Below are 17,231 nucleotides of genomic sequence, written 5' to 3' on the forward strand. Positions count from 1 at the left end.
AAATCTATTATTATTTAGCCAATTTAACTTGTTTTTTTGTTCATTCAATCAACCAACCAACCAAACCAAGTTAAATTGTTGATCAGTTAAAATGATTAGATTGAATCAAAATATTCGGCCAATTATTAAGTTTATTACATTGTTCATACATCTAATCATCTGATGATTGTATTCGCCCATTCATACAAATTAATCTTATCCTTTTCCATTGTTAATTCTCATTTAAATGTAAATTATGTTTCGATTTCTTAATTTAGTTATTTACCATTTTAGTTTGTTTTCTCCTCACTAGATGGCAGCACATTGCCGTTCTTTGTTTCTTTTGATTAATTTTAGAAAAAAAATTTTTCATTTTAACTTTTCAATTGAATTGAAATTTAATTGTTAAGATTATTAAGATTGTAAATTGTTACCCTTTTTAATTTGATTATTTTTCCCGTGTTTTTATTGTGGTCAATTGAGTCTATATTTCGGCCTTGGACTGGTTGATTTGTTCTGTTGTTACAATTGTAACTGTTTCTTTTTCCTTTGTCGTCTTTTTCGTTCATTCTACTTGCTTAATGTAATGTGACTCTTATACACAATGTTAAGTAATTTGTATTCTTCTGCCTAAAGCAACAATCAACTGATTTTTTTTTCTACTCTATTCTTTTTATAATTCTCTTTTTTGTATTGAGAAAATTTTTCGGTAAGTAAATCGTAAAATTAACTGGTGAAAAGAGAGCGGATTGTCTAGGTGATTTTATCAAAGAGAACAAAAAATTAATATAGAAAAAGTCTATAGTTATGTAACTTTATACTACACAAGGAATAAATGTTCATAGGCCTTAGATTGTTTTCTTAATTGAATACAATCAGTTAACTACGACCTCAATGATTAAGGTTAATATTTAAATTGTAAATAAGTACTGATGATAATTTTTCTTCTTTTCTAGTCGTGTGACCATTTTCAATGGAGATATTGACCATATAATAACCACATGAGAGATCAAATAATTGGAAAGGATTAACGATTAATTGTAATGGAAGATTTTATTAATTACAAGGTTTATTACTATGGTTTGTTTCTTTACAATGAATGGCAGTTTAATTTACACTTTGAACGACTTGGTTTCTCTTTTTGTATCAAATTGATTATTCTGTTAACTGTTTTTCTTGATAAACAGCTAATATTTTCTCTGTGATTTTTTTTTCTCCTTTAGGCTTCAATCGAGATGAAATGTTGAATGGAATTAATTTCCTATTGTTTAAAGATATTCAAACAACGGCAAACACAACATGATGGAAATAGAAACCAATCCATGAAGATCCCTTTACAATCATCGTCAGGATCATAAGCTAATAACCGATGCCATTTATATTTCTGTTCACAAGTACAATCTTTGTTACACCGGTGTGTTTGTGTGCTCCTGCAAGAAGAAACAAATTATATGAATATCAACCAATTAGTGACACAATGGTTAATTGTACAAGAATGTCAACAAGTTGATCAATTGGATCTGAGACACTTACCGACAAACCTCTTGTTGTATTGCTTGTTGTAGGTGTTGCGTATTGACCACAGCTCTTATTTTACCCGCTGAATTGGCAGCCCAATATGGAGTCACTATTTCAACATTTGATTCACATGAATCAATCCTAATTGTCACAATAGAAATGAAAAAGAATCAAAAAAGAAAATGGTTAATCAACAATTGATAACATAAACAGAATGTCACTAATCAACTACTCCAACAATCAAAGTTTAACCTCAATGTGAATCATTATAATATCATCAACAATTGACTACTAATTCAGGTGAGTTAATTATGACCAAAGCAAATATTTCAATTCTAAATGATTACCTTTAACTAATCGTTAATTTTTCCTCTTCATTTTCTATCTAAAAGATTTTACTTGTTCCATTTTAAAATTGAAACGATAAATGTGAATTATTGGAATATAATTGGACAATGGTCAATCCTATTGATTATTTGTGTGTGGACAACAAGATATTGAACAATTACCTTAACAATAACAAAAGAATAATAGAAAATGATTAAGATTATTACATCGTGTTTATTGTTCGTTATTCGTTTTCATCTTATATATTTTTTTTTCTCCATCAGAAAAGATATTCATGGATACTCTTGATTCTTTCTCAGGTAATTCAGTATGAAATTTACTCTCTCAAACAATCAACTCAAAGTCTATAAAATTTACCTTCTCATTTTATCATCGTTTCTCTTTCTCTTCTCCTACAACATTTTACCTGTAGAAAAATAAAAAAGTGTCTATACATTGGAGGAGGAAAGTGAATGATGATGGAAAACGTGATCACTAGGCTGACCACAAGGGTAAATATACAAAAGCAAAGATCATTGTAATGATTGTTAAAGGTAATTATGTTGACCAACAACAGGAACAATTTTAGAAATGAAAATAATCATCTTCTTGTACATGTAATTGTTGATCTTTATGTTGTCTCTTTCACTATTAGTTAACCTGTTACAATTATGTTACAACTGATTTTATTGTAATAACAATGATAAGTTGGACTAATTTTTGGACTGACCAATATGACCATCTAATGGACATGGACTGGGAATCCCTAATGAAGTTTATTTGATTGTTTTCTTACCTGTTATCAGTGAATTCCTCGTAACTAGATCTTGGAACTCGTATCTTTTTATTGTCACTATTATCGTGGTTATTTGAATTGTCACCAAATTGCTCATCTACAATTAATGGCGGTAAATTTTCACCGAACATCCGTCTAATCAATGCCTTGTTTTCCTCTATGTAATTGTCGATATTTTTCCTGTAAAATTAGATTGGTAGACATTAATGAAGTTATAGAAAAATTTGTCCAACAATTAATGGTCAACTTGTTGTTGTTAAGATTAATCGTAATTGTGAAAATTTACCTTGGATAAATTTCACCCGGTGATCCACAATAGAGTTGATTACTTTTCTTAACACAAGGATATCCTCTAACAATTTGTTGATTAACATGATTATTTGGTAAATCATTGGATGCAAATGATCCGCTATCACTTGTCGAAGAATTTAAATTGCCAACAGAATTAAATGGATCATCGGAATAAACGTAACAATTAAGGAAAGAAATTAAAAAAAAGATAACACAAATTTGATTGTTCGCAATCATCCAGCAAAGATTCATGGGATTTCACAAACAACAGTTAACAAACAATTAATCCAACCATTTAACAAGTAAATCACATTGAACTTGTGGAAAAGATTAAAGTTACTGACAGTCATGGACAATTAACCGAAATCAGAACAATTAAAGAAAACTAAACAACTTGTTTACATGGGAGACGAAGGATGGAAAATAAGAATCAACAACAAATCGCAAGTTTCAATTTCAAAGGTAACAAATAAAGTGAAAGATGAAGGTTAAGATGATCAAGTGATGATGAAGTCATGATGATGAAGATGAGAGAGTGAGAGTGAGATATAGTTAGAGTGAGAAAGAATAAAGTTCTGTGGATATTTTATCTTCCATTTTTGTTGCCGTGGGAAATGATTATGTTGATATTTATTGGATAGAAGAGGAAGAAGATGATAAGAGATGAGGAGGAGGAGGAGGAGGAATGAAAGATAACCGAAAGAGAAGAGAAAATAAAGTCAGGACTTTGGGGGAGGTCGATGGCACACCCTGAATTCTGTAAACAGAAAAGGGAACCATGATTCGGGGGCGTCACACGAACTTCATCTTCATCTTCATCTTTACCTTTAGTTCAACTTGAAGAGTCACGATTTCATCCAAAAGGTTTTATCATTTACCAACAATCACTTTTACCTCTAATTTACCCAACTAACTTAGTCATGTTCTTCTCATCATCATCATTATCATCTTCTTGTTGCCCCATCACCATGTCGTTCGCGAGAAAATTATCATCAAGATGATGATCATCAGGATAATTCACCTTGATAATATTTTCTTTTCTTCTGATTTTTTTTCTTCATCATTTAGATTTCGTTCATTTTTACATATGGAGGAGTCTTAATGTTGCTGTTAATTTGCTTTTCCACTTGCTGTCAGTTGATCGCCTTCATTTACAAACTAATTTATCTGCAATCAATTTACTTTATTTATCATCATCAACATTTCTCTCTCTCTCTCTCTCTCTCTCTCTCTCTCTCTCTCTCTCTCTCTCTCTCTCTCTCTCTCTCGTGCTTTTGTTTTGTCATAGTTTCATTTCCTTTCTCCATCAATTGAGACTCACGATTTCGCCACATTCTTTGAGAAGATACATTATTATATCTTCTTCATCTTCTCACTTGTCTTCTCCTCTGTAGTTTTAATACCTGTTATCTATTTTGATTTGTTCCTCTCTCTCTCTCTCTTTTGTTTTGACTTGTGTTCTACTTGATGATTATTTGCAGGGAGAACAAGAAAAAACAGCCTAAGGCGTTTTTTTCTCTCATTATTATTGAATTTTGGACGATCTGTTGTTTATGGCAAACTAGCGATTCCCTTTTGGTTAACGTTTAAGTTTCGCTGACTGATATTATCTCATAAATATCCATTACTCATTTTCTTTCTTGTTCCATTTAAATATTGTTTCTTATTCATTAACAGCGGCCATCAAATTTACGTTCAGTTTTAAATGGAGACCGAAATTGTGGAAATGATGATAATTATGTTGTGATGGTGAGGGAGGTGATTATCATTTGGTATTCTTGTAATTATCCTTTGTTAAATACGGTTGCACTTCCAGTTGGGCTTGATTAATGTTCATCTGTATGTTAATTGATGATATTTGATTTTGGTTTATATTTTGACCCTCAGATTTATTGTAAATAAATTCCAAACCACCGGAATATTATAATTACATTTTCTGATTCTTTTCTGGGGAAGATAAAATTGATCACTTTTACCCCAATGACTTTAACAAAGGGTAAAGAAGAAAAGAAAAACAATCTAAATTAGTTTTACTCTGATAGAATTGCCTCTGGTAACTGTACTAATATCGTGAGGTAACATGAGGACTAATCATATTGAATTTTAATTGGCTCTTCCATTTTGAATGTATCAGGAATTTTTCCAGTTATTTTGTCTTCCTCTCCTTTCTTTACACCAAATTGATTCCTAATTCTATCCAGTTCATCAGCTAACATCTGAACTGATTTAGCATCTGATTCAATCAAACCATCAGCATTTGCCTTCTTTTTGTATTCTTGGATTTTCTCAAGGAAAAGCTTCTGAATGGGATCTTGAACAGTAGCGGTAGCGAAACATCTTGAGTTGATGGCGACTCCTTGCCTGATAATCTTGGAAAGCATCATTCTAAACGAATCAAAATAACAATTTAAACAAAAAATAGAACAATTAAATCTCCAGAAAATTAAAACAATCACAAGGTTAAACAAGGAGACACCAAAAAGAAAAACAGATGAGAGACAGAAAAAGAAACAAATACTAACCTTATTTTCTTTTCTTTTAACAATTAAATTAACCCTAGAACTTGATGAATCTTCAATCACTCAAATTAAAACAATTAACTCAATTAATTGCAAGAAAACAAACAAAAAAAACAATCAACTAATTAAGATGAAAACAAATCAGAAAAATTTATTTTTCCAAAAGGAATCAACAATTGTTTCTATAAAAGAAAACCAGATGGCAGCAGTTTCGCGGAGAAAAAAATTCGCGGAAAAATTGAAAAGAAAAACAATCGCTTGAAGTTTTTTTTTAATCATCGAAAATCAATTAACAATCAATAATAAAGAGAGAAGAGTTTAATCAACTTTTATTTCCGGAAGAATAGATAATAGATAATAACCATAAACACTTAAACATATCACGGCCACTAATAATAAGACATTTATAATGAACATAAATGAGACCTGAATGATTAATGATCTGTGAAAGTGAAAGATTAAAGTTAATTAGATTGATAAATTGTTACAATTTAATAGTCGATTAAAAGTATAAATTGAATGTTATTATTTACTGATGATGTTCGAGAAACTTTTCCAAGGTACAACAAATTTTCACCGGTTTATCGCCCGATAGAACTGGACAACAATAGACTTTCGGTTCGATCATACAAGAAATTTTCGTTCTATTTCCTCGAGAATCATGAGATCGGCATATTCCAATTTCGGCTCGATGTTTTCGACCCAAACAAATCGAACCTAATAGACGAAAATAGAGAAGAAAATGAAGAAAAAAAAAATAATCCAAATTTTGTCCATTCGAGAAAAGAAAACAAGTTTACCTTGGAGCGCCACTGCTACCATGATGAAGAGAAACACGTGAAGAAAATGTTTGTTTTTCTTTCTCATTGTCATCATTAATTGTTCTCATAATTTAGTGATTGTAATTTGTAGAAATAACTGTTAATTAACTTGAAGCTTCATTCACTTTGGGAGAATTAAAATCCTCCATTTTATTTTAATTCTATTGGATTTTGATGACAATCATGTAACTACTAAAATCCTCACTTTGGTTTGTTTACCTTTTGGTTTTGTCAAATCTTTTGGATTTCATTTGGTTTAAATTGTTTCAATTAGTTGGTGATTGTTAATTACTTCATCTATCATGGTCCTGTTGACTTGTGTTAGAACATATTTGAAGACAATTAAAGTTGATTCGGTTAAAAAAGTTACTTCTTTTGGAAAAGCCTCTGTTAATGTAAGTGTTACGGTTTCTATATATTCAAATGTTGAGGATTCTTTTTGTTTTGATTGTTATGAGAATTAATTTTTTCTAATTGTTTTCTTGTTTTCTTACAATTTAGGAAAAATCAACTTCAAATTATATTGATTCTCTTAAATTAAAGGTCATCGGTGGATCAGGAGGTAATGGTTGTCCAGTATCAAAGGCTATCGGTGGTAGCGGAGGAAATGTAATTGTTGAAGCTTCCAATGAGGTTGATAATCTTAACCATGTTAAATCATGTTTCCCTGATTTAACTGCTCAAGCAATTAACGGTTTAGATGGACGAAGGACTAGATTAATCGGCCCCAATGGATCTGATTGTATAATTAAAGTTCCCTGTGGTATAACTGTTTTCAATCAATTTCTAAGTCCAATTAGTGATTTAGTTAAAGAAGGTGATAAAACAATCGTCGCCTATGGAGGTCAAGGTGGGACAATTAGAAGCAATTATTTCGGTGCTCAAGGTCAATCACAATTAATCACATTAGATTTAAGATACTATGCTGACATAGGTAAGTAATTAATCAAAATAAAAGAAGATAATCAAATCTAATTACTTCTCTTGATCCATCTCTCGTTAAAGGTTTAATTGGTTACCCTGATTCTGGTAAATCACTCCTATTAACCAAATTGTTATCATCTAAACAAAAACTATTACCAGAATTGTCAACGGAAAAAATAAATTCAAAGAGACCCTGGTTAAGAAATATTAATTATGACAATGGTCGACTAATTAGCTGCGTTGATTTACCAAGTCTAATTGAAGGAGCTCATAAAACCGATAATCGTGGTCACCATTGGTTAAAACATCTAACTCACAATCAACTGATTCTATTTGTTATCGATATAAATGGATTTAATCGGGGAATTTATCGATCACCAATTGAAACTTTACTTCTTCTTAATAAGCAAATTGAAATTTTCGATGATCGTTACCTAATCAAACCAGCGTTAATTGTGGTCAATAAGATGGACTCGATTGGAGCTGATGTGGCTTATGAAGATTTCCTGGTTTCACTTAAAAGTGTTTACACCAACAACAATCAAGGGAACAATTTAGATGAATCAATTTTCCCCAAAAAATTAATCTACTATCAGGATATTATCCCAATCTCTTGTCACCGTGACACAAACATTGATTATCTTAAAAAACGGATTAGAGAATTGATTGACTTTAATTACCTTAAATCACGTAATCCTGATTGTCCTCGCTCTTTTGTTAGCCTTCTAGAAACAATCAATCAATCAAGAGCAAAAGTCAAAACCCAATTAGTGTGAAAAAAAAATCAATACAATTGTAAATATGATGACAATTAATAATAATTCATTTGTTCAACTTTATAACAATTAAGCTGATCAACATTCATATTATGTATTGATGTTTATTGGTTTTTTGTAATTTCTTAAATTGTAATTAGTTTGGAAAACTTAATCATCAAAAATAATTCAACCTTAACTGGATTATCAAAAAGGCAACAATTGATCAAAATGTAATCCGAAAGTTTTTTATTAGTTGTATGACAATTAGTTAATCACTAATTGTTATTCACCAATCAAGTATATCAAACAAAATGAACTAAGCAAAATTAACCCTCAGGGTAAATTTTATTCAACTAATTATCACTAATTAAGATAATTGTTTAACCCTTTCGATGATCTTTTCCCCTTTTACTTACAATACTAACAATTAACATGATTAATTATCTTAATCTTAATCTGATTCTAATCAATCGGGTTTCTCATTTTGTGGCCTTGTCACTTTCCCTTCTCTGGGTTAATTGTGATGATAATCATCGAGATTGATTAAGATAATTACACTATTTTTATGAATTGAATAAATCGAGTAACAATTTAATTGTTGCACAAATTAGACTGTAACTAATTAATGATACAGATAAGATGAGGAAATTAAATTAATCATTAGTCACAAGGGAGGAGAAAATAGTTAATCAAAAATAATTTGAATGTAACAATTAGTTTCTCGTTACTACCTTAAGGTGAATTCATTGATTTCCTTAATTGTAACAATTAAATTGAAACTTTTTTTGAAACATAATAATAACAATGATGAAATAAGTTAACAATCAGATAGTTAGTTTTGAGATAAATTATTATTATTTAATTTTAATCATGATCAATGGAGATGCAATTAAAAGCTAATTGCTGTTTTAATTTTATACAATGGCAACACAATTAACTGATTCAGATCAACTGAGATGCAGTTAATTGTGTAAAGAAAGAGGGAGAGAGAGAGAGAGAGGAAGAAAAGTAATTATAACTATCCATTGGGTGATTAAGTTAATTGTGGCTGTAATTTGAATGAATTAAAGGCCTTTGAGAGGGAAAATGATGAATGATGATGATTTGATTGGCGAGTTGAAACAACTATTGATTAATTGTCGTTAAATGATTGGATCGATGTCGGGATTGATTAATGTGTTGATTGAATCCTCACCGGGAGTAATTTATTGCCAACCACCCCAATGTTGTTGCTCGTGTCCCCAACCTTGGTGCTCTTGGCCCCACCCTTGGTGCTCGTGGTGAGTGTAGACTGGCACGTAAACATATTTAACGTGCTCCTTGTGTCCACAGCAATTGTGTTTATTATCCTTAATGATGATATTTTCACCGCCTTTCTTGTTCGAGTTCAAAATGATCTGTGAATGTTTATCCTGAAGGACGATGTTTGAACCTTTATCACCGGCGTAACTTAAATCCATAAGGCACCAAAGGCAGACAATGATGGCAATAACAATAACTTTTGGAGACATTTTATTAATTGTTGGTAGTGATTTGGTTGATTGTTAAAAAACACAGGAAACTTTTAACTGTTTAAAGTTGATTGTTGTTGTTGTTTGTTTGAAGACTTGTGAGCAAGTTGATATTTTTCCAAATGTCAGTTGAGTTTATATAGTTAATGGAAAGTTGGCCAAATTGTGTTGATTAGTTTGTCAAAAAATCATCATAATAATTTGATTGTGATGATAATTTGTGAGAAACACTAGAGAGAGAGAGAGAGAGAGAGAGAGTAAAGGTGAGAGGTGGGAAAATAAGAAAGTGAGAAAGTGAGAGTGAAAGAGTGAAAAGAAAGGGTGAGAGAGGGTGGAGAGAGAGAGAGAGAGAAGAAAATTAATAAATTAGTTAACAAGATTGGGTTAATTGTTGCAGGAACTTGATTGTTGTTTAAATTGTCGTGCTTAACCAAGCAAAATTGGCCCGGTAGTAAGTTGACATAAAAACATTGACTGACAATTTAAAACAACAACAATATTGTCATGTTAATCTTAATCAAGTTATTAACCAAATTAATTCATTTTGATTATGATTAATTTACTTTTTGTTTCAATCATCAATTGTAATCATATTTATTGTCCAGATCAAAGGTTAATCCTTAATCCAAAATTATTGTAATGGTTTAAAGGTCCGAAATGGTTGCTTGGTTTTATCCATCTACAAGTAAAACAATTAAAAAGAAACAACAATAATTAATTTACTTTTGAAAAGATTTAAATTGTTACAATTGAATTGATGGGTGATCATGTTGATTAAATAGGAAGAGATTAATTATCACTAAATCTACACTTACTGTTTGATTTTCCGATTTGATTATCAAAATGTTTTCCACAATTAAACCAATTTGTTATTCATTAGACCGTTCGGGTTAATTGTCATCAATCAGGTTCCAATTTTCTTGTCATCTAAAATTCATTAATTAAGATGAAAAATATAATCATAATTAAAATCTTCGAATAGCTCATCGGATATTCAGAATTCTCAGTAACTTTGTAACTCGAAAAGTTTTTTCTCGATTATCGATTAATCATATTCGAAGACAAATCAATTTCCATTTCATTATCTTGTTTATTTCGATTGCTACTCGAAGTAATTAACGAAAATCGCTGATTCTAATAGTTGAATTAAGATCATAACGATTGATGATTAATCAATTCTCATAGTTGATTAAAACACTTGATCACAATCAGGAAACTAATCATTGAGATTATTGGACTTTTTTCAAGTTAATTTTTTAGTAATCATTTGAAATTCCCTAGTAATTAATATTGCAATTAATTGGCATTTGTTTAGTAAAGTTAATTGTTAAGAGCTACACAATTGAGAATAACAATTAACTTGTAAATCAAGGCCTAAGGATAAAGGTTAATATTTATCAGTTATTATCACTATTGAACTAATTTACAAATCTAATCAACTGATTTAAGTAAATTGTTTAGTAATACAAATAAGATAGAAGTGAAAAGTTTACTAATTAATGATGACAATTAGATTAGTAATTTAAATTGTTTAAACAAAATAGAGATAGAGTCAGGTGAATATCTAATTGTCAACATGAAAAGATTAATTTTTTCAAAAAAGATAATCCTAATTAATCAACAACAACTGAGAATGTAATTAATTAACGTTATGTAACTGTGACTATGATGATAATAAAATAAGTATCGTTACAATTAACGACAACACAATAGAAATTAAAACAACTAATCAAAGTGTGAACAAAATTAAACAAAACGGAATCAAAAATGGATTTTTTTTCTGACAATTTTATGATCATGATTGTCAAACGATTAACAACTTTAGATGTTACTTTAATTGGTCTCACTTAAATTAACTACTTGTAAACAGTGTAAATGTTAGTTAGTTAATTGAATATATTAATCTAATAAAAGGTTGACAATTTAGCGGAAACAATTGATACAAACAATCAATTTGTTCAAACGAAAAATCAAAAAAAAATAATAATAATAATCTTTATCTCCATTAAATGAATAAAAATATTAACTTACCTTTTCTTTTATTGTGTATCTCTCTTTGGTTAACCTGTTTTCCTTTAATTAACACAATTAACTAATTAGTAGAATAAGAAAATAACAATTTACCAGAGAGAAAAAAGAAAAGAAAATCAAATAAAAAGAGAAAACCAAATGTAAACAAAACAAAAATTCTCGTTGCCATTGGTTACCAATCAGATTTTCTTTTCTTTGTTTTAGTGTTGCGCGATACCGATAGAAAGTATTGATTGATAGTATCGGTATTGATGGTGGAAGTATCGATAATATTTTTAATACTCGGTATCGAAAAATATTGAAAGTATTGAAAAGTATCAAAATATTACAAGTATTGTTTGAGTGATGAAGATTTAAATGAGCTCATCAGGCAGAGATTCTAGGAAAGACAATATGTTTACATTTTTAGGTTTAATCCTATTTCTCTTATCGGTTATTATTGAACCTGTTTTGGAAAATAACCTCTCACAGGGAACTGAAGTAGCTTGAATACAGAGATATTGCATCGCCAAATTATGCAGTTGAGGGTAAATAGACTTGTTATTTTTCCAGTACTCGAGTGGGTCAGCTTTACGAGGTATTACATCAGACTCCAGGTAATGTTTGAGCCCATTATGCATTCCACCAGCTGGGTTAGATAGTGATCGTGCCTTCTTGTCATAGTCCTTCCAAATATCATCGTCATCATCAGCTTCATCATAATCGTAACAAATCCTTTGGGTCAACTGGACATCTGAGAGAATATTACTCATATCAACATATTGAAGAGAACAATCTGAAGGTGAAGAGAAAGCGAGTTTTTTAAAACGAGGGTCAAGAAGAGTAGAAAAAGTGAATAGTCGTATTTTTTCAATACAACCGAATCGAGTTTGTAAATTTTTTGATAAACGCTCAACCAAAGCTTTAACCAATGAGATATCTGGTTTCATTCGGGCCAATTTAACTTTAACACTAGCCAATAAAGGTATGATACGAGATATCGTAACATAAAGCTCACCAGAAATATCCTCTGTTACATCATTAAATGGCTTCAAAACCTTAGATATCTGACGTAAAGAGTTTACATCATCATCACTAATATCTATTCCTCTTCTAGAATGTTTCAAAAGAACAATAGAAATGTCTTGATGTAACTCTAAATATCGAGCTATCATATGATAAGTTGAGTTCCATCTTGTAACTATATCTTGTATCAATTTTAAAGGTTGAAGGTTGTTTTCTTCTCTTGTTGTTGTTAGATCAGACATTAGTACACTACTTTGCTTGAAAGCAGTGACCAGTGTTCTCACTTTATCGATTAGATTGACTAAGTCGATGCTTGCTTCTAATGCATCTTCGACTACCAAATTGATCTTATGAGCAACACAATGTATGTGTGGACCACAAGACTTAGCTGCTTTTGAGTAGTTGGCAGCTCCATCAGTTGTAATAGCAGCTAGACTTTCTAAGTTCAAGTCAAACTCTTGACAGGTATTCTTGATAAAACTTTCAATCCTTTCTGATGTTGCCTCTCCTTTGAATTGATCAGCTTTGATGCATGCACTTAACAATTTATAATTATCAATAAAATGAACAGTAATACCAACGAAAGAGGTTTGATTACTGATGTCCTTCCATCCATCACAGGTTAAAGAGAACCATTTGATATTACTGAGAAAAACCTTTAGCTGGTTGGATTTGACATCATATAAATTCGCAATGGTTCTTCTTAATGTGTCTCTAGATGGTGGTTTGTAACTCCTATTAAGAGATCTTATTAGCTCTTTGAATCCACGTTGTTCAACAATACGAAAGGGTAAGGCATTCCAAATCACCCACCATGCTATCTTAATATTTAACTGCTTGTTAGCATCACCATCTAAAAAAGCAGATAAAATTATGTATATTAACATAAAGTTCAAGAAGCTAACACTGCGAACAAATCACCTTTGGTTGAACACATTAAGTTTAAAGTTTCATCTATTTTGGGTTGATCACCATCACTAGTCAAATCCAATGAACCACCGAATTCAGCTTCATATGTAAAATTATGATTAATCCTCAAATGTTTAAATAGGTTTGTAGTGTTTCCATTAGCTTTGACTGGCTTTAAACAAATTAAACACCTTGGATCTTCACCTTGTTTCCTTTCAAAATGGTTCCAAATGCGACTTCTCTTAGGCATAGTCACTGGTAAAAGAAACGAGATAAACACAAATTAAACACTTATATTAGCACTTATTAGTTGATAATACACTTTTACTTACCTTTAGAGGATCACATTAAATAGAAAAAAAAACAAAATTAAATGAAAAAAACGATCAAAATTAAGGTAAAAAAACCATCAAAACACCAACTCTTTTGCTACCTTCTGATAAACAAATGCTTTTTTTCAATACTCGATACTCTAATCGAAAGTATCGAGTAGTATTGAAAGCGATGGTATCGATAATATTACTCATTAAAAAAGTATCAGCGCAACACTACTTTGTTTACATTTTTCTCTCTGTTCGATTTTTTTGTTTTAAAGATAAATTCAATTAACTTTCTTAATTAAATTTTCTTCTTTTCAATTTTTGTCTATAGTTATAATTGAACAATTACCTTGTCGACTAATTGTTGGAATAAGAATTAATTTCATCAAAGATCATCAAATCTTAACCTTTTCCATTTTTTACTTTTCCCTATGGTTTTGGATTTTTAGTTTGTTAGTTGTAACAATTTTTTCGCATTTTAATTAGCCGTTAAGGTGAGTAATTAACTTTCATTTTTCTTTTGTATTTATATTTAATATTCTTGTAGTGTGATTGGTTTAATTAGTTAATCATCAGTTACGTGTTATTTGTTAATGAGAAATAAACCAAACTAATCATTAGAGTAACAACAAGATTGTTATTGTAATGGAGAGAAACAAAAAATTTAGAGCAAATTTTGATTGGTAATTAGTGAATTATTAACCAATGAACAAGTTCAATCTAATTATTTATGCATATTGTCAGTCTAATTGTCCGTGATTAACAATATTTTTCATTATTATTCAACAATAATCAACATCTTTTCCAAACATTTGTGTTGATAGATTTTCATTCATTACGTAACATTGATTCGGATAATTCCGGTTACTTATAAGATCTTAACCTTATAAGTTGATTATTAGATTAATTACTTTATATATATTTTTCTATCTCTCTCTCTCTCCTCCCAAATCATTATCGGAACAATGATTTTTTCCTTCTCCCAACATATCATCACAATTAGACCTTATCATCTCTTGAAAATCTTAATTGTCCATTGAAATGTTTACTTTTTCCTTCACTAGAAACGGAGCAAAAAAAAAATAACTAAATAATATCCACACAGTCCAACCAATTGGTGACCTATAACATAAACTGGCCACAAAGTCACTTTCATGTGTCAATTTGGTTTAATTTGATTCTCTCACTGATTTTACTAATTTTCCTATTCCTTGATTATCCCAGAAACAAACATGGCCAATCTTCCTGATGATTGTTTGCTGATCATTTTTCAATATTGTGACGATTTAAATGATCTTAACAATTGCTTATTGGGTAAGTTGATTTGATGGTTTCTCAATGAATTTCCTCTTACATTTATCTCACACCCTGAATGGGTCAGTCTAATACGTTGTTAACTTTTTCTCTCTCACCTTTCCTTTTACCTGTAAAAGTTTGCAAGAGATGGAGGCGATTGGTCAGTTATCGTTTGTCCAAAGCTAAATGTTTAACTGGTAAAGCGATTAAATTTGTTGATTTCTTCTGTTATTCTGTTAATTGTTCGTTTAATTGATTGTCTATTATTGTTTGTGATTATCTTTTATATTCAGATGATCCATGGCCAAGGTGTAAAAATGATTATGATGATTACCTTTTGAAAGTTGAACGTAATGCAATTCCAAGTGGATTTGATGTCGCTAAATTAACACCAAATCTTGAGGTGAGAAATTAATTTTGTCTTGATTAACTTTGATTAATCTGATTGTTTCCATTTTCCTTGTTTCAGATTCTTGGTTTACATTATTCTTATGGAGCTAATAGTCGATTTGTCTTCCGAATACTCAAAACCGTGGACTCGATTAAAGGATTGATCTGTTTCAAGAACTATGAACAATTTTCAATTGCTCCTTTTTGTGGTGAACTCACCATGATTGTTGCTACCTGTTTATCCTCATATTTTAATAAATATCACTTTGGACGTAACCTCAGGCAATTATATCTGAGCAATATGAGCCTTAAACAATTTAGCGATTGCTCCCGTTATTGTACTAATTTAAGACGATTACATATACAATACAAAGGAGGTAATTATTTGATTAGGAAGATATTAAAATGACAATCGGATTTGATTGATTTTCTTACCTTTTCTTTTATCTTCTAGATGAATCGGATATTTGCTATTCGGGTACTACACTGAATCGACTTGAAATTTTGGAAATTTGTTCTTGGGCATTGGATGAGACGCTCGATTATCCTGGATTTCACTTTATGGACTTTTGTCCTAAACTGAAAAGCGCTTATCTGTGCATCGAATCGTTAAGATTTCCTTTCGATGCAAATATTAAAAACAATCATCTCGAAGATCTTGTTATCGAAGTTGTAAGTTTATTCCTACAAGAATAAGCTTATTGGATATTATTAAATTTCTCACCTTTTTTTTCGTCCATTTTTAGATTCGTGGATATGCACCAACATGGGAAATTTTACTTCGATTGCTTCTTAAATTTCCAAACTTGAAACATCTCGCAATCCGATCTAATCCTTCAATTGAAGACGAGAATATCCAAGAATTGGTTCATATTCTACCCAAATTGGTTCTGTTGGACGTTCGAAATTCAAATAAGATCACTAAAGAATCGAAAAAATATGTCGAACGTTTTAGTGAACAATATAATCGACCAATATCGTTCTACTTTAACAAGGAAGACAAAGAAGCGATCGCTCGAGATTGGCCAAAATTATCGTCGAGAGTTGATTGGATTGCCAGAGATTTTAATTTCATGCGAAATTGTTTCCTAAAACCTTTACATTTACTCCCTTATCTACTCATCCCTTGAACTTTCAACTCTATCAATCTATGCAATCAACATCAATTTAATCACCAATTTTAATCTTCCACTAACAATTAATCAGTGCAATCAAAGTTTCATCAGTTAATCAACTTTCCTCCATTCTCATCAACCTTATATCTCTACCTCATAAACAGAGTTTATACTCTCTCTCTCCTCTTCCTTACAATTATAATCATCATCAACTTTCACCTTATTACTATTGTAATACAATTAATATTTTAATAAGACGATAATCAATCAATTAATCTAACAATTTAATTGGATACTTGAAAGGCAAAAGTTTGTTATTTAAAAAGGTCAATTTAAACCATTCGAAACAATCAACTGTAATCCATTGAATTGACGAAATATTAATAGTTGATGACATTTTCTAATCTTATCAATTTCCAATTCTAAATCTTAACCTTTTAAATGAACTCGCAATTAAATTTAATCACTGGAAATGGTAATTGATTTAAATTTTACTAAATTGAATTTGTCCCAACTGATAACAAAATCAATAGAATCTATTAAATTGTTGAGAAGATCGTGAGTTTAATGAGATAATTTTTGATCAAACAAAGGATAATTATTTGCAGTTGGCTTTTAATTGATTCCATTAATTGTTGTTGATCAAAATTTTTTTTCTCGCAAATTTTCCAATGTGTCGCCATCTAACGGAAGGTGGAAAAATCGATTGGTTGTTGTTGTT

General features: G+C 30.4%; 5 protein-coding genes and 2 long non-coding RNA genes across 10 annotated transcripts; 3 read left to right on the forward strand and 4 right to left on the reverse strand.

The window, feature by feature from the left end:
* The first annotated feature begins 350 nt into the window (after positions 1–350).
* On the forward strand, positions 351–4,929 carry LOC128385537 (uncharacterized). Of its 3 annotated transcripts, none has more exons than XR_008324790.1 (9): positions 351–688; positions 936–1,059; positions 1,203–1,797; positions 1,890–2,144; positions 2,258–2,378; positions 2,480–2,732; positions 2,813–3,088; positions 3,153–3,373; positions 3,980–4,929. It is a non-coding gene; the product is annotated as an uncharacterized LOC128385537 (long non-coding RNA). The 3 variants fall into 3 exon arrangements; XR_008324792.1 differs by having other exon boundaries at positions 4,589–4,929; XR_008324791.1 differs by having other exon boundaries at positions 1,890–2,063.
* LOC128385535 (protein spaetzle 3-like) lies at positions 1,014–3,163 on the reverse strand. The gene is made up of 4 exons (XM_053344408.1): positions 2,907–3,163; positions 2,621–2,800; positions 1,513–1,638; positions 1,014–1,409 (listed from the first exon to the last, which is right to left on the reverse strand). Exons 1-4 carry the CDS (start codon positions 3,161–3,163, stop codon positions 1,241–1,243), a joined length of 732 nt encoding a protein of 243 aa, XP_053200383.1. The 3' UTR covers positions 1,014–1,240.
* Positions 4,930–5,741: 812 nt separating the features above from the next.
* On the reverse strand, positions 5,742–6,356 carry LOC128385536 (uncharacterized). Its single transcript, XM_053344409.1, has 3 exons — positions 6,231–6,356; positions 5,964–6,147; positions 5,742–5,872 (listed from the first exon to the last, which is right to left on the reverse strand). The coding sequence occupies exons 1-3, from the start codon at positions 6,304–6,306 to the stop codon at positions 5,749–5,751; spliced, it is 384 nt and encodes a 127-aa protein (XP_053200384.1). The 5' UTR covers positions 6,307–6,356; the 3' UTR covers positions 5,742–5,748.
* LOC128385532 (GTP-binding protein 10-like) lies at positions 6,325–8,152 on the forward strand. Its single transcript, XM_053344403.1, has 3 exons — positions 6,325–6,646; positions 6,753–7,185; positions 7,257–8,152. Exons 1-3 carry the CDS (start codon positions 6,554–6,556, stop codon positions 7,949–7,951), a joined length of 1,221 nt encoding a protein of 406 aa, XP_053200378.1. The 5' UTR covers positions 6,325–6,553; the 3' UTR covers positions 7,952–8,152.
* Positions 8,153–8,765: 613 nt separating this feature from the next.
* On the reverse strand, positions 8,766–11,651 carry LOC128385538 (uncharacterized). The gene is made up of 4 exons (XR_008324793.1): positions 11,476–11,651; positions 10,260–10,371; positions 10,008–10,123; positions 8,766–9,674 (listed from the first exon to the last, which is right to left on the reverse strand). It is a non-coding gene; the product is annotated as an uncharacterized LOC128385538 (long non-coding RNA).
* A 53-nt stretch (positions 11,652–11,704) lies between these two features.
* On the reverse strand, positions 11,705–13,823 carry LOC128385530 (E3 SUMO-protein ligase ZBED1-like). The gene is made up of 3 exons (XM_053344402.1): positions 13,722–13,823; positions 13,402–13,644; positions 11,705–13,333 (listed from the first exon to the last, which is right to left on the reverse strand). The coding sequence occupies exons 2-3, from the start codon at positions 13,637–13,639 to the stop codon at positions 11,829–11,831; spliced, it is 1,743 nt and encodes a 580-aa protein (XP_053200377.1). The 5' UTR covers positions 13,640–13,644; positions 13,722–13,823; the 3' UTR covers positions 11,705–11,828.
* A 128-nt stretch (positions 13,824–13,951) lies between these two features.
* On the forward strand, positions 13,952–16,793 carry LOC128385533 (uncharacterized). 2 transcript variants are annotated; one of them, XM_053344404.1, is made up of 7 exons: positions 13,952–14,203; positions 14,774–15,023; positions 15,143–15,202; positions 15,299–15,408; positions 15,475–15,772; positions 15,850–16,067; positions 16,142–16,793. In XM_053344404.1, the coding sequence occupies exons 2-7, from the start codon at positions 14,942–14,944 to the stop codon at positions 16,523–16,525; spliced, it is 1,152 nt and encodes a 383-aa protein (XP_053200379.1). In that variant the 5' UTR covers positions 13,952–14,203; positions 14,774–14,941; the 3' UTR covers positions 16,526–16,793. The 2 variants fall into 2 exon arrangements, with proteins under 2 accessions (XP_053200379.1, XP_053200380.1); XM_053344405.1 differs by having other exon boundaries at positions 14,934–15,023.
* Positions 16,794–17,231: the final 438 nt, after the last annotated feature.

This window comes from Panonychus citri, unplaced genomic scaffold, assembly GCF_014898815.1.
Source record: "Panonychus citri isolate SS breed McGregor unplaced genomic scaffold, ASM1489881v1 Contig00049, whole genome shotgun sequence".
Lineage (NCBI taxonomy): Eukaryota > Metazoa > Arthropoda > Arachnida > Trombidiformes > Tetranychidae > Panonychus > Panonychus citri.